Source organism: Euprymna scolopes, chromosome 30 (assembly GCF_053919585.1).
Source record: "Euprymna scolopes isolate OS-2025 chromosome 30, ASM5391958v1, whole genome shotgun sequence".
In the NCBI taxonomy this organism is placed as follows: domain Eukaryota; kingdom Metazoa; phylum Mollusca; class Cephalopoda; order Sepiida; family Sepiolidae; genus Euprymna; species Euprymna scolopes.
The window spans coordinates 10,979,860-10,994,881 of NC_136511.1; the positions used below are offsets into that span (position 1 = coordinate 10,979,860).

A 15,022-nucleotide genomic window follows, 5' to 3' on the forward strand; every position below is an offset into this window, starting at 1 on the left:
ATATTTTTATAACAAATTAATACACACTATACAATATATATATTTATAACAAATTAATACACAGTGTACAAGATATATATATATATATATTTATAACAAATTAATACACACAGTACAATATATATATATATATATTACAAATACACACAATGCAATATATATATATATATATATATATATTATAATAAATTAATACACAACAATACAATATATATATATTTTTTCAGTGTTTGCTTAGACAGTGCTATACCATGACCGGCATAAATATAGACTCAGCCCTGTCTGGTGAAAAATAATGTCATGCATGAGGTCCTAGTAAGTAAGACCTGTCGGACAGTCACACTGTCAATAATGAATGAAAACTTTTAACATGAGAAAATTTGTAAAAACTTGCATCGAAAAAAGAGAAAAATAACAAAAACGCGTTTTATACTGAAACTAAACTTATCCAATATTGATTGTGAAGAAATTAATGATTGCTCGAAAGAGCGGGAGATCTGTGTGCACTGACCTTGCTTACTAACAAAAAACAGAGAAGATCGACAGGGGATTATCTCTCTTCCATCGCCGAAATTTTAAGAGTATGCACTTTCGGTTTTTCCTACAATTACTAGAGGTTCCCAAACGCTATTAATCTCTAGGCTTGGTTTGCTTAGTAAATTTTCTTTTTTTTTTTTAGCATATGTGCAATAGCCATAAAACAGAGATTACCTCAAAGAATACGAAAATATATACGGAGCCAGTAACTTTTCTCTTTTCTTTTCCAAACAACAATCATTAACATACCTGAAGACGGTCGAATGCCAATCCGACTAAAACGATCGACAAATAACACTCAAGATGAGAATAAAAGTTCGTTCAATATGAGTAATATAAACCATCAGTCCTCATCTAAAAAAATCAGAGATGTTGGCAATTCATCAAGCATGCGAGGGTAGCTCTGGAATCAAATCTCTACCTCGGGATCACCATGAGTCATAGTTTATATGGACGATGGATTAGTTCATTTGGAGGGTGGTTCCCCCACAACATTTAATTAAGTCGATTTCTAAATAAGAACTGAATTTTGCAAGTGTTATAAAACTTGTTGATGCAAAAAATTCAAAACTATTTGGGAATTAACACGTAAACAGTTTTAGTTTACACATTTTTTTTATGGAAATATGATTGTTTGACGTATATTTTTAGACGAGAGTAAACATTACTTTTAAGAAATATTATTATTCAAAAACAATCCTTACCAAAATAATAAAACGAAACATTTTTATACAAATTTTTTTGATAGAATTAAATAAATCTAAAAGAAAGAAATGAACAAGTTGAATTAGTTACGGCCAAGACTAAATGCTTGACTCCCGATATCGACAACTAAAGATCCCTCCAAAATATATGAATGCTACTATGAAAAGTTTTATTGATTATTTAAAAAATATTATTATTTAAAGAACAGACTGAAAAAAGTTTCATGTATTTGTTCAACAGTATAAAAAGTTAAAAATATAATTTTAAACTTTCTGACAAAAAAAAAACTTACATTGTTAGATCCTTGTAATAAAATATACAGTTAAATAATTCAATATTCTTTGCTGTATTATCAAGAAAAGAGATTTATAAATTATTTATAAATGGGTGCATTTTCAACTAAAAAAGTCATGGGTAATACACTTAAAAAATATATAACATCACAGTATTTATCTGGCAAAAAGAAAAAGAAAAATCTAAATTGCACGTATCCAAATATAAACTATTTTTTTTATTCTTTTGGAAACTAAAATACATTCTCTTCTGGACCAGTTTTATGAATCTCTACATAATTTCTTTGAGAACTGAAACAGAAAATAATAATGAGTAGTAATAGTCAGTGATGTTGGCAGATGACGTGACTTTTAGTTAAGTGGTCGACCGTATTTACATCGCTTGTGGTTCAAAACGTGAGTAGTGCTTAGTAGTAATATGCAAATACGCTTATAGCAAATAATCTAGACAATACCGTTTACTTGTATTATTTTCATATTCGGACTACTGTTCTCATCTTGAGTGTTATTATTACAACAATTCAGTCGATGTAACTCCCGACCTTCTTCAGATGCATTTTTGTCTAACTCGAGAATCTATTTTTTTTTTGTCGAACTCGGGAATCCACACAGAATGTCGAGAAAAACCTTTCATTTAACCCACGGGGGTAGCTTGCTTTCGTTTCATTAGCCATGATCTCAAGGATCCGTTCTAATTCAGTTCTAAGTGAAAGATTTCTGAACGCTGAAGGTTAAATCTTTAGTGCAGTCGATACTAAGAATACAATTGCGAATTACTACATCTTACAATTGTGAAAATAACCCCAAGAAGAAAACAGTAGTCAAAATAATTGAAATTCCACAAATTATCAATCCACATCTCAAAAATTCAGAAACAGAAACGTTTATTATTAGGCACTGATTTTTCTAGAGAATAATCTCGCGGAAAATCATTGGCCAATAATATAGAAATCCTAAGAATAATAGGAGCCTTCTATCATGTGTAAAAGTGACACAATGTTCAACGAACGAGATCGGAATGCACTGCTGTACACCTCATGCTATCTACCAATCCAAGTTATAACAACAGGACCATTGCCAGCACCCTCAAAATGGAAATCCGGATAACAGGAACGTGCCCAGGGTGATGAAAACAAAGTTTTCGGTCACGGTTATGGTCATTGGTGTGGTTTCAAGTGAGAGCCACATCATGTCACCCCACATCTTTAAATGGCTGGAAAGTCAGCACCAAAGTGTACGTGGATGAGCTGAAGAGTGTGGTTGCCCCCTGGTGCAATCATGTCGCCGCTGGCAGACCTTAGGTGTGGCAGCAGCACTCGGCGCCGGTCCATAATCTAAAGAGACCCAAGCTTGGCTTCAAAATGAGTGCTACGACTTTGTACCCTTCTCTCACTTCCTCCCTTCCCCGACCTGAACCCGCTGGTCATACATTAAGAACATCACCAACATGACTTCCCGTAACACGAAAGCCATAATATATCCTTTTAATCTATTCCTTTCGGCATCTTTACCAACCTTTAAACAAACGTTTACTTTCCAAATTTCAGTTTTCAATTTAATGTGCTAAGCATTATTTATTTATAGACTGCCCATGAATATCATTTTGCAAACTACGTTTCGTTTGAGGATATGAGCGATTCATTGAAACTCCATGGAATAAGGAAAATTATTTAACGAAAGAAAATATATGTTTATTACCCTTCGTATTGCACTGGATACATCTTCCACGGTAATTCCAGAGGCAAACCTCTCAACTATTCCCTCCATATTCTGAAAAAAAAAAGGAAAGATCAGTTAACGAAATCAATTATATCATTATTTGGTTCCTCTTTCAGAATATCGATATCGCATTCTCTCTCTCAAATGAAGATGGGCTTTATGTTTTATTGCTTTTTTTTGTTTGTTGCATATCTTTATATGTTTCCTGATTCAGAACGTTCTGCTTGTCTCAAAAGTTCACGAAAGAAAAACCCAGCACTGGCATACGAATAGCGGTTGTGCTTTCTTTAACGAAACGGATCCGTAATTATACAACAGTATTTTGTTAAATTTAAAAAAAAACAAAAACTAACTAGTTTTTGGAACATAACACATGTTGTTTATATATATATATATATATATATATATATATATATATAACTACTTAATTTACTCACATAAAATTAATATACGAAAGTATAGATTTATATGTAAACTTTAAGTATTTACTTCAAAAGTGATCAATACGTAGGTAGAGCTAGTTAGTAATTTATAAAATATATATGGCGATTAAGCTACACTGAATATTCGGCGTTTCATCCACTCTAGGACTCCTCAGGCTTATGCGCGAAGCCTCAGGAGTCCTAGAGTGGATGAAATGCCGAATATTCAGTGTAGCTTAATCGCCATATATATTTTATAAATTACTATATATATATATATATATATATATATATATATATATATATATATATATATACTAGCAGGCTGACCGTCTTTACTGATTGTAAAATACGCTTAAATATTATATTTTAATTCATGCAGATTTAGTATTTATTATTATTAAGTAAATTCTCTATCAATTACTATATTGCACTTTATACACAGTAGTGATTTTGAAAGTATAATAATGCTTGTGTGCCATCAACTAGAAACATATAGTTCCCTAGCCTTATCCGTGAACCTATGAGCTAGATCCATACGTATACAAAGACTGCAAAAATAACGTTGTTTAATCCATAACTTTTAATTAGCGCATGCGTGGGAATAAGAGGACGGTAATCGACTTACATCATACCAAGAGCAATGTTTTCTTTTTTGAATTTTGACCCCTCAGCAGCCATGTTACCGACTAAACACGAAATCGAAACTCCAAATACCCTATATATCAAATTTCCACTCTATTGTTGATCAAATATTCAGAGAGGAGTTTGGTAGATACTTTTCGCACGTACCGACAAGGTCACTTATTTTGTATATTCCCTATTCTGGATTTTACCATCTTTCCCATTGGATTTTTGACAAAACCTTTTTTCTCCCTTTTCCTCGTTTCTTGCTATCTTAATCTCGTTGAATCCCTATAAACTGTCTTAAACTATTAAATGACCCTTTTTAAGCAAATGTGATAAATGTCATATTGTTTGTTTTCTGTGATGCATTAACTTGACAAATTTTATTGTATATTTTGTAAACCTCTCTCCTCTGATGAGAATAATGGCATTCTTCGAAATTCTATGAAATAATGTTTTTCTTGTTTTATTTGTACTCCTTGGAGAATAATCAAAATTTTGTATACCTTCCTTACAGGTTTATAAAGTTTTTTGAAAATTTGAATAAATTTTTAATATCAATATTTTTATTTCATATATAAAATTAATTATAAAATTAAATTATATAATATTACTCCGGTAATCTATTTTTTTTATAAATAATTTTATTAAGAATTCTTCATAAGTTTAGTTTTGGTTTCGATTATAGCTGAAGGAACTCAAGTTATATATATATATATATATATATATATATATATATATATATATATGTTCATAAGTTTTGGTTTCGGTTTCGATTAAAACTGTTGTAGCTAAGTAATATAGATATATATATTTTTTTGATTAATGAAATCGCAACTTTATAACTTATAAAAATCGATAGAACATTAACTCTATAATAATATATACGAAATCTGAAAGAATTAAAATATCATATTTAAGCGTACTTTACGCCGGGCTACGCCGGGGTCCTTACTAGCTTAGATGAATAATTTTGCAGTTTTAACAAAAGAGTTACAATAATATCAAAGCGTCTCCACTTACGCTGAACATCTACAGAATGCAAACATAAATGTATTACATATGAAGGAGTCCTCTGTGGAATTTCCACAGGTCTACTTCACATAAGGGTCTACTTCACAAGATCTCAATTATTAAAACATTGCTCTGTGATAGGTTCATAAGAGTAGTGGTTGTTGGGCAGAAATCAGAAGCGCTCAGTATTAATGCTGGAGTCCCTACATTAACAATCTTCCAAATCACATCCTTACATGATTCGTAAATATTTATGCTGACGACACTAACATCTATGGTAGCACATCAAAGACTGTAAATGACCAAGTTCTCTCTGGTTCTCTCTACTCTGATTTTGAGCCCGTGGTACAATGGGGGAAAGAGGTGGCTGGTTATTTTTAATGCATCTGAAACCAAACTACTATCTTTACATCATCAACGCTCTGACGCCCATCTGGCATCAATTGAAATGAATGGCTCTCGTCTTGAGGAAGCTTACTGTTTTAACAAGCTTCTGGGCTTAACCTTTACCCCCGATCTGAAATGAAACACATATATACAATCAATTGCCAAAGCCGCTGGAGAAATGGTAGGATCCTTCTACCGTTCCAGTAGATATCTCACTCCTGATACAATTCTCTACCTATATAAAAGCCAACCACAGCCAACGATGGAGTACTGTTGCCACATCTGGGCTAAAGCTGCTAGAAGCAGCTCATCCTGCCTTGACAGAGTTCAAAATAGACTTCGTAGGTTAGTGGGGTATACCCTTTCTCTTCCCTGCAACCTCTTTCCTACAGAAGAGACATTGCGAGCCTGTCTGCTTTATCGTTATTTCCATGAAGGTTTTTTTCCGAGCTTCAATCTATGGTCTCTCCCGTAAAACTTTCACGAAAAACACTCGTCTAGCCAAAACCACTATCAATAATTTCCCACACTCTTTATCTGTGCCTAAACCTAAATGTAGATTCCATGAACAAAGCTTATTTCTTAAAACTGCACGCCTGTGGAACTCTCTTTCAATTGCCTGCTTTCCAGCTGACTACCATCTGATTGTCTTCAAGTTCAACGCAAACAAGTTCTTGATGAACCGCGCCCTATATAATCCAACTTACAAAAAGTTCACTACTCATGTTTACTACGCTATAATCACATTGACTAATGTATACCCATTAACCCTTATCCTCGAGTGGCCTCCGGGCCTTGATAAGTGGTGATTCCTGTGTAAAAATGGGTCTCACCCCGCTAGTTATGCATAAATATAATTCAGCGTAATAGTTAAATGGAACCAATCATCTTATTAGAAATTACGAAAAATTAGTAATTAATTAACACCCGTTTTTCAAAGGATATGCAAATTAGTTAATCTTCATGTAGTCGCTCGCATATCCATGACTGAGAATATTAAGAAGTTCGTTTTAATAGTTTTAAGTAAAGAAAGTAGACTTTTAAAACTCAACTTATATATATATATATATATATATATATATATATATATATATATATATATATATATATATATATATATATATATATATATATATATATAACCTTGCATTTTTGTGCGGAATAGTTTCTACAAAACTTCTCTTTCAATTTTTGTCCACACACTTGAAACTTGATATATAGGGGATTTTTGACTTATGGAACAAATTCGATTTGATTTCTAGCCAGAAAAAAGCTGCCAAGGGGGTCAAAATTGAAAAAAAAAATGACCTTAGCTGAAGTAAGTCGACTACAACTGTAACGTCTTCGCATGCGCAAATATACATTTATTCATTTAAATCGCTTGATTTTAAACGTTTTCTTATCTATCTGTGTATAGGCTCAAACAGTAACAGTTAAGGCTTGGGCGCTATATGTTTTGGTTTCGATTCTTGCTAATGGTACCCGAATATTTTCTTTAACTTTTGAAATCACTACTCTCTTATAATAGATTCGAAATGTGCATGAATAAAAATATACTTAAGCGTATCGTACGACTGAACTAGGAGGGGGCACGACTATATGATGGGTACTATATTATTCTAACGTTACACGTGATTACGCACGTGTTAACATGTAGACACCTAACACGTTGTAGACTCCATCGCAAGGAACATAAGGAAAAAAGAAAGAACTTCAACTCGACATTTCAGTTTTTAACAAAATAGCTTTATTCCTCCTTTTCTGACTACACGTGACTTCTCGACTCGGTCTTTACGTCACTCACGTGTCTCGTGATCATCGTTCTGGTCTTCTTTTATAGTTATAATCTTTTTATTTTGCCGTGACGTCATATCGCATACAGCTCGGTCATTTGCATACAGCTGCCATACATGCGTCCTAGCTCTGTTATATTATAATCGACAGAGTTTTAGCTCTATATTAATAAGTACGAAATCTGCATGAATTCAAATATCATTTTTAAGTTTATTTTAAGACCGAGCAACGAGAGGGAGAAAGAGAAAAGATTAGACAAATATATATGAACATATAAAGAAATAGAGAAAGCAGGGAGATAACGAGAGACAACAAGAAAGATAAGGACAGAAAAATAAGAGAGAGAGAGAGAGAGAGAGAGAGGGTGAGAGGCAGAGAAAAACAATAGGGAGATAGAAAAGTGAGAAAGAGAGAGGGAGAAGAGATAGATACATAGGAATATAGAGAAAAAGATATAGAGATTTGGAGAGAGAAAGAGAAAGAGAAAGAAAGAGGAAAAGGGGGATTTTAAGTCTTGTTAGACAATATTAATACCGTATTACCTTTAACGTGCATACTCCGTACGTACGTGTGTCACGGTTTCCTCGATTATAAATTATTCGATCGGGAGATCTTATTTATTAAAAAGGAGGATAAAAGGTGATAACATACCACAAATATTAAATTAGTACAGGATGACCCCCCCCAAAAAAAAACAAAAGTTAAATGGAGGCCATCTAGAACGTATGCTGTAGAACGGAGAAAAAAAAGGCCAAAGGCCATAGTGTTTTGATGTGATGTTTTGAATATAATAAACTAGTTATGGCCAAAGTTTCATTTCATTCGGACAAAACACTAAGAAACGGGGGCTAATTAGAGTTGGGGTCCGTTTCTTTTTTTTTTTTTGGGGGGGTGTCACCCTGTATATAATGTTGGAAGTATGTTATCATCTTCTCCCCCCCCCCTTTGTTTTTTGATAAATAGGATCTCCTGATTACCGAAAACGCAATGTAAAAATATTAATAATAAATTATAGATACTAAATGAATAAATAAAAATGATATCGCGTGTAGACTGCACGCAAAACTAAAATATACATTCTTGGTTTTCTGACTAGGATCCAAGTGTAGTATCTGTTCTATCTAACGATGGTATAATGATATCGTAGGGGTTTCCGTTCGCACCGGGCGTCCATACAATGGAAATATATAATAAACTCTTATAAGGATATTGAAGATAAACCGTAATAATCAGATATAGACTTCGTAGCCCCGTAGGAGATGTCTTTTTCTCTTCACTTCAACCTCTGTCTCACAGAAGAGATGCTGCGAGTTTGTCCCTGCTTTATCGTTTTTTTCATTGCAAGTGCTCGACTGATCCTCAATCTATGGTCCGCCCTCGCCAAACTTTCACAAGAAACACCCGTCTAGCTGAAAACACTATCAATAATTCCCCCCACTCTTTATCTGTGCCTAAACCTAAACGTAGATTCCATGAACAAAGCTTCTTTCTTAGAACTGCACGCCTGTGGAATTGTCTTCCGTTTTCCTGCTTTCCAGCTGACTACAATATGAATGTCTTCAAGTCCAACGTAAACAAGTTCTTGATGAGCCGTTCCACTTAAGTTAACAAATTTGCCGAATTTCCATTACTAACGATTACTATACTGTCCAATTGACTACTGTACACTCTTAACCCTTATCCTCGAGTGGTCTCTGAGCCTTGATAAGTGATTATGCATATGTAAAAAGAAACTGCACCAAGGAGATTACTTAGATAAATACTTTTACATTTTTAACAAAAGGGCTACAATAATATCACTAGGTCACCATTCACGCTGAATGTCCAAAGTGCCTAGTAGCAATATATTGCATATGAAAGATGCTGCTGTGGAATTTCCCCACGTCTCGCTATTAGATATTATTGCAGTTAAGTAGTTGTTTTTTTTTTGTTGTCGTTGTTGTGTTATTTAACCTTTTCTTTTATTTTTTGCACTCGCGTTAAAGATTTATTTCAATCACATTTATCACACACGACATTTTTTAGTATTTAAAACTCGTATTTTGTGTCTCCATCCCGCCGAGACAACGTAGCTGTCATTTATTAATCAACTAAACATGCAAGCCAAAGGATTACAAAATTTTGTAGAAATCGTTAAAACCATAAAGATTGACATGAACACAAATGAAACGAACAGATATCCAGAAAGAACGAGAGATAGGGACATATATATATATATATATATATATATATATATATATATATATATATATATATATATAAGAGAGAGAGAGAGAGAGAGAGAGAGAGAGTAGAGAAAGTGAGAAAGATAGAGAGATACAATATGAAGAGGAAAGGAAAGAGGGGACAAGGAGGAAATACATAGAAACAAAGGGAGGCGTACATAGAGAGGGAGAAAGAACAACAGAGATAGCGAGAAAGGTAGTAGACATTATTACAATTCAATAGCCATTTTCTGTTGTTATTAGGTCAACATTTTATTTTTATTTCTTGTATTTGAATTAATGTGGTACCTAATTTCAGTCAGATTCATCACAATTTGTTTTTGAACTAGTATTTCGTGTTATTCATACAGTCGAGGTAACACTGCGCAGGTCTGTTATTTATTAATAAACTAAATACGTAGACAAAATAAAATGACAGTAAAATTCTATAAAAACCATTCAGTTAGTCAAGGGAGCCAGAAGACAGAGACGACAAATGGTTGTTTAGCAGATATCAATTAGGAAGTTAGATTTTTAGAGGAGAATTGATTTCTCTCTTCTTCTCCCTCTTCTTTATATATATATATATATATATATATATATATATATATATATATATATATATATATATATATATATATATATATATAGTTGGAAGCCTTGACTGCCGTATAAACGGTCGGGTTTCAATCCTGGCTTGAGGTGGTTGCCTGTCTGGCCGCACTGGTGGGCTGTGAGGCAGCGAAACAGTACTGTGTGTGGATGACTATAGTGCTCCTCACCTTGAGTTGAGCATATTGAGAAGTGAAACACGAATTACCATTAGCATATAAGCGACGCTCTTTGTGTAAACAAATCGAGCGGAGGTATTTCGGACGATATCAAAACATCGTTAAACTCACTACTCGTTCAAGCAGCCGCCAATGGCGTGGTGGTTGGAAGCCTTGACTGCCGTATAAACGGTCGGGTTTCAATCCTGGCTTGAGGTGGTTGCCTGTCTGGCTGCACTGGTGGGCTGTGAGGCAGCGAAACAATACTGTGTGTGGATGACTATATATATATATATATATATATATATATATATATATAGAGAGAGAGAGAGAAATAAAAAGGAAGAAACCGTATTATGTGTTCATTAACATTTCGTCTTTATTTTGAGACTTCCTCTGGATGAATGAAATCCAGAAGAAGTCTCGAAATAAAGACGAAACGTTGATGAACACATAATACGGTTTGTTCCTTTTTATTTCTCTATTTTGTCGGAATACTATTTCCATTATTTTCATCATATATATACATATATATCTTCCATAATATAAAGCTGTGTGTGTGTATGTGTGTGTGTGTGTGTTTCTGGTCACGAACAAGATTTTTTAATATAGATCGACAGAATATTGTGATAAGTGTTTCAGTGTGAACAGGTATGGTATAATAAATTATGGGGTTTATCTATTTTATTTTTACTTTCATCATATTTTGCTTTGGTTTTGATACCCTCAAATTCAACCCAAATTTACAACTCTTCCTTTTCATAACCTATCATACTTTTATAAATCAGAGCCTATTTTCTGTAGGCTGTTTATTTGAACCCAGTCAACGACGGGTACTTTTGCTCTCTCTCTCTCTCTCTCTCTCTCTCTCTCTCTCTCTCTCTATATATATATATATATATATATATATATATGAAAGTAAATGGTAAATTGCTTGAAGCATTGCTAGTAAATGAATATGTGGAAGTTTTACAAGCCGAGAGCAATGCGGAAAGGACCAGAATCACATTATGAGGGGTGATAAATGATTAAATAATTATACATTTCTATGTCTCTCTCTCTCTCTCTCTCTCTCTCTATATATATATATATATATATATATATATATATATATATATATATTTCAATTGCTCCTTACCTTACTACAATTTCCCCATCTCTATAAGACTTTATAAGTATGTCTATATATATGTATATCTATATATATACGTGTGTGTGTATATGCATATGTATATATGTGTGTATATGTATATATATATGTATATATACATATATATATATACACACACTTGTAATTGTGCTTTTTCTTGATTCGTATATATATATATATATATATATATATATATATAAAGTAGTATAGAGATTGCTAAAACGTAGCAAGGTAGGGAGCGATGGAAAGAGAGAGAGAGAAAGAAAGAGAGAGAGAGAGAGAGAGAGAGAGAGAGAGAGAGAGAGAGAGGGGGATATGAAGTGCTTATAACAGCTTAACTACATCACTTGCTATCGCGTGCTCTTCCCGACTTCGGGGTTGCACACTTATAGGGACGTCTTCTCTTGTTGTTATATATATATATATATATATATATATATATATATATATATATATATATATATATACTTGTTTATTGTTATATAAACATGCTCACATCCCGCTGCTACAAATAGCCACTTGTTTCAATCAAACAACAGATATTGTCAGGCAGCGACTTGACTATTCAAAAGTTCAATGAATAACCTATTATTCATTGAACTTTTGAATAGTCAAGTCGCTGCCTGATGATATCTGTTGTTTGATTGAAACAAGTGGCTATTTGTAGCAGCGGGATGTGAGCATGTTTATATAACAATAAACAAGTATTATCAGCTCTTTTTATTGAGCACTATCTAACAACCTCGTTGAATTCATTAGTTCATTACTTTTGAATATAAAAAACCCGAGTATATATATATATATATATATATATATATATATATATATATATATATATATATATATATATATATATATATATATATATATTAGTTGTTCTTTTTTCTTGCACTTACATTGATATTTAAGCCTATCTTTTCTATTGGCTTTCCTACGACTATAAAAGGTGAGACAAGGTACTTTTAATGTGAGAATAAATCAGCTCCCCAAAAAGGGAGACTCTTGAAGTAGCCCCCCCAAAAACAAATAATTGTCTTAGTATAGTAAAGGTTTCCCCCTTCATTGACTACAGACAGGTTAACGTTAGTGTAACACCAGAACAGATACTACATATTGATCTTAATCTAAAGGCGAGGTCTACTTTTTCTGTTAAATAATTGTTGTTTAATTCTTATCACTGCAAGAACTTGGACACCAGCTTTGGAAAGTGGGATTGAGAAGTCAGCGCCTTCCTCGGTTAGGGCGGCTCAGGCGATTAGCAATAAACTTCTCCATTTGAGAAGGGAGAAGGCAAGGCCTGGGAGAGCTGATCCCCTAGAACTGCACAGTGCTTTACTCCAACCGCGGAATCAACAGGGATGGTCAAATCTCTGTTGATTTTGGGGCTAAGGATAAAGATTATTAGCAGAGTTTATGTTTGAAAATTATTAAAACTAACATTTTAATATACTCAGTCATGGAGATGCGAGCAGCTACATAAAGGTTTACTAATTTGCATATTTTTTTAAAAAGCGAGCGTAAATTAAATACTTATTCATTTTTCGTGTTTTCTTATTAGATGATTGGTTTCATTTAACTGCTAGGCTGAATTCTATTTTTTGCATAGTTTCTACATTCTGCATAATTGCATAGAATACAATACGTATGGACATAGTTCATACGCTAATTGATAAGACTGGAGAGCTATACGTTTTAGTTTCGATTCTAGCTGATGACAGAAAAGTCATTTTTTTCTTTAGAAATAATTACTATACATTGGATAATAATTAATTGAGAATATAGAACTATAATAATAAATACGAAATCTGCATGAATTAAAATATAATATTTAAGCGGTCGGCTTGCTAGTATATATATATATATATATATATATATATATATATATATATATGCATGTGTGTGTGTGTGTGTGCGTGTGTGTGTGTGTGTGTTTATTATAAGGTTATAAAGATAAAACATAATTTCTCATACCGTAACCTATCAAGATACGAGTATATAAATAAATGGATCATATAAATCTAAGAAAAAATATATGACAGTTAAAAGTTAAATAAACTTTAATAGATCATCTAATCAATGAGCAAAAATAAAAACCAAATTGCGCCACGGTATTTCGAAGCTTAATGCTTCTCATTAGAAGAGAAGAGAAAGGTTATATGCATATATTTGTTTTCTATTCCAGTCGGGTTAACTTTCAAATAACATTATCGTCGGTTTACCAAGTCTTAAGTTTAAAATAGCATTTTCATCTGTCTGACTTGCCATAACATTTTCATGTGTCGCCACTTTTAGCATTTTCGTCTGTCTGTTACGTCTAAGTTTGAAAGAGTATTTTTGTCTGTCATAATTCGTTTCAAATAGCATTGACTTGATGTCTCACGCTTAAGTTTGAAATAATTTTTTCGCTTGTCTGTAACCCTTACGTTTGAAATAGAATTTTACCATGTTTAAGTTTGAAATAGAATTTACGTCAGTCTGTTATGTTTATATTTAAAATAAAATTTGGACCAGTCTCCAACAAAGATGTTTGTAAATAGCGTTTTGTCACTCTTTGACGCTTATATTGGAAATACAATTTCTCACAAGTCTGTGACAGTTAAGTTTGAAAAAGCATTTTTATCAGTCTGTTATGTTTGTATTTAAAATCAAATTTGAGTCAGTCTGTGACGGTCAAGTTTAAATTAATATTTTCGTCAGTCCGACCCGCTTACGTTTGAGTCGCGCTGATTTAACGGACGCACATTAACAATGGATTCTTTCTTGTTTGGTATTCATATGACAAAGGCGAAAATCAAAACTGCTTTTTCTATGAATGAAATCAGGTTTTAGCGTGAAATGAACTTATGTTAATGGACGAGTCAGCCAGGCGGTCTAATCACGCAATTGAATTATTTATTTGCCACAAGAATTCACAATTAATACTGAGTGAGTAATTAAGAACAGCAATAATCCTGTCGACTCAACCGGATATCGATCGGTGTCTATTGATCGGATAACAAGATGGCGTCGCCGGCTTTGTTTGATTTGTCGCATAAACAGTTGAGCTCATTTCAATCTTTCCACTCGTTTCCCACTTGCATGAAACATAGGTGATTTAATCCGTTTTAATAACGTCTCAATAATTTTATCTTAAAGTTCCTTGCTCTCTTACTTATTTGCATACCACAGAGAGCTTCGTCACATGCTTAAAAACAAAATCCGCCAATTATCACGGTCGTGAATCAGTCTTTCAGATATCCGGAGCGGCTTGTTAGTCTCAATCCTTTTTTTAGTCAAGTCCATCTTTTTTATGGTCGTTAACGGTGAATACTCCAACGAACTGCAAGCACTTGTGCTCCCTCAACGTAAATACCCCCGACAAACTCGACAAGCAGCTAAATCCCACCCCTTCACAGTAGAG

At 33.3% G+C, this 15,022-nt stretch overlaps 1 protein-coding gene across 6 annotated transcripts in view; it reads right to left on the reverse strand.

Moving 5' to 3' along the window:
* Nucleotides 1–15,022, reverse strand: part of LOC145254652 (inositol 1,4,5-trisphosphate-gated calcium channel ITPR3-like) — a 1,190,449-nt gene that overhangs the window by 255,024 nt on the left and 920,403 nt on the right. For all 6 annotated transcript variants that reach the window (XM_080113294.1, XM_080113292.1, XM_080113293.1 and 3 more), the window contains exon 42: nt 3,234–3,305. In XM_080113294.1, the coding sequence (XP_079969420.1) occupies nt 3,234–3,305 (72 nt within the window). The remainder of the gene's footprint in view (nt 1–3,233; nt 3,306–15,022) is intronic.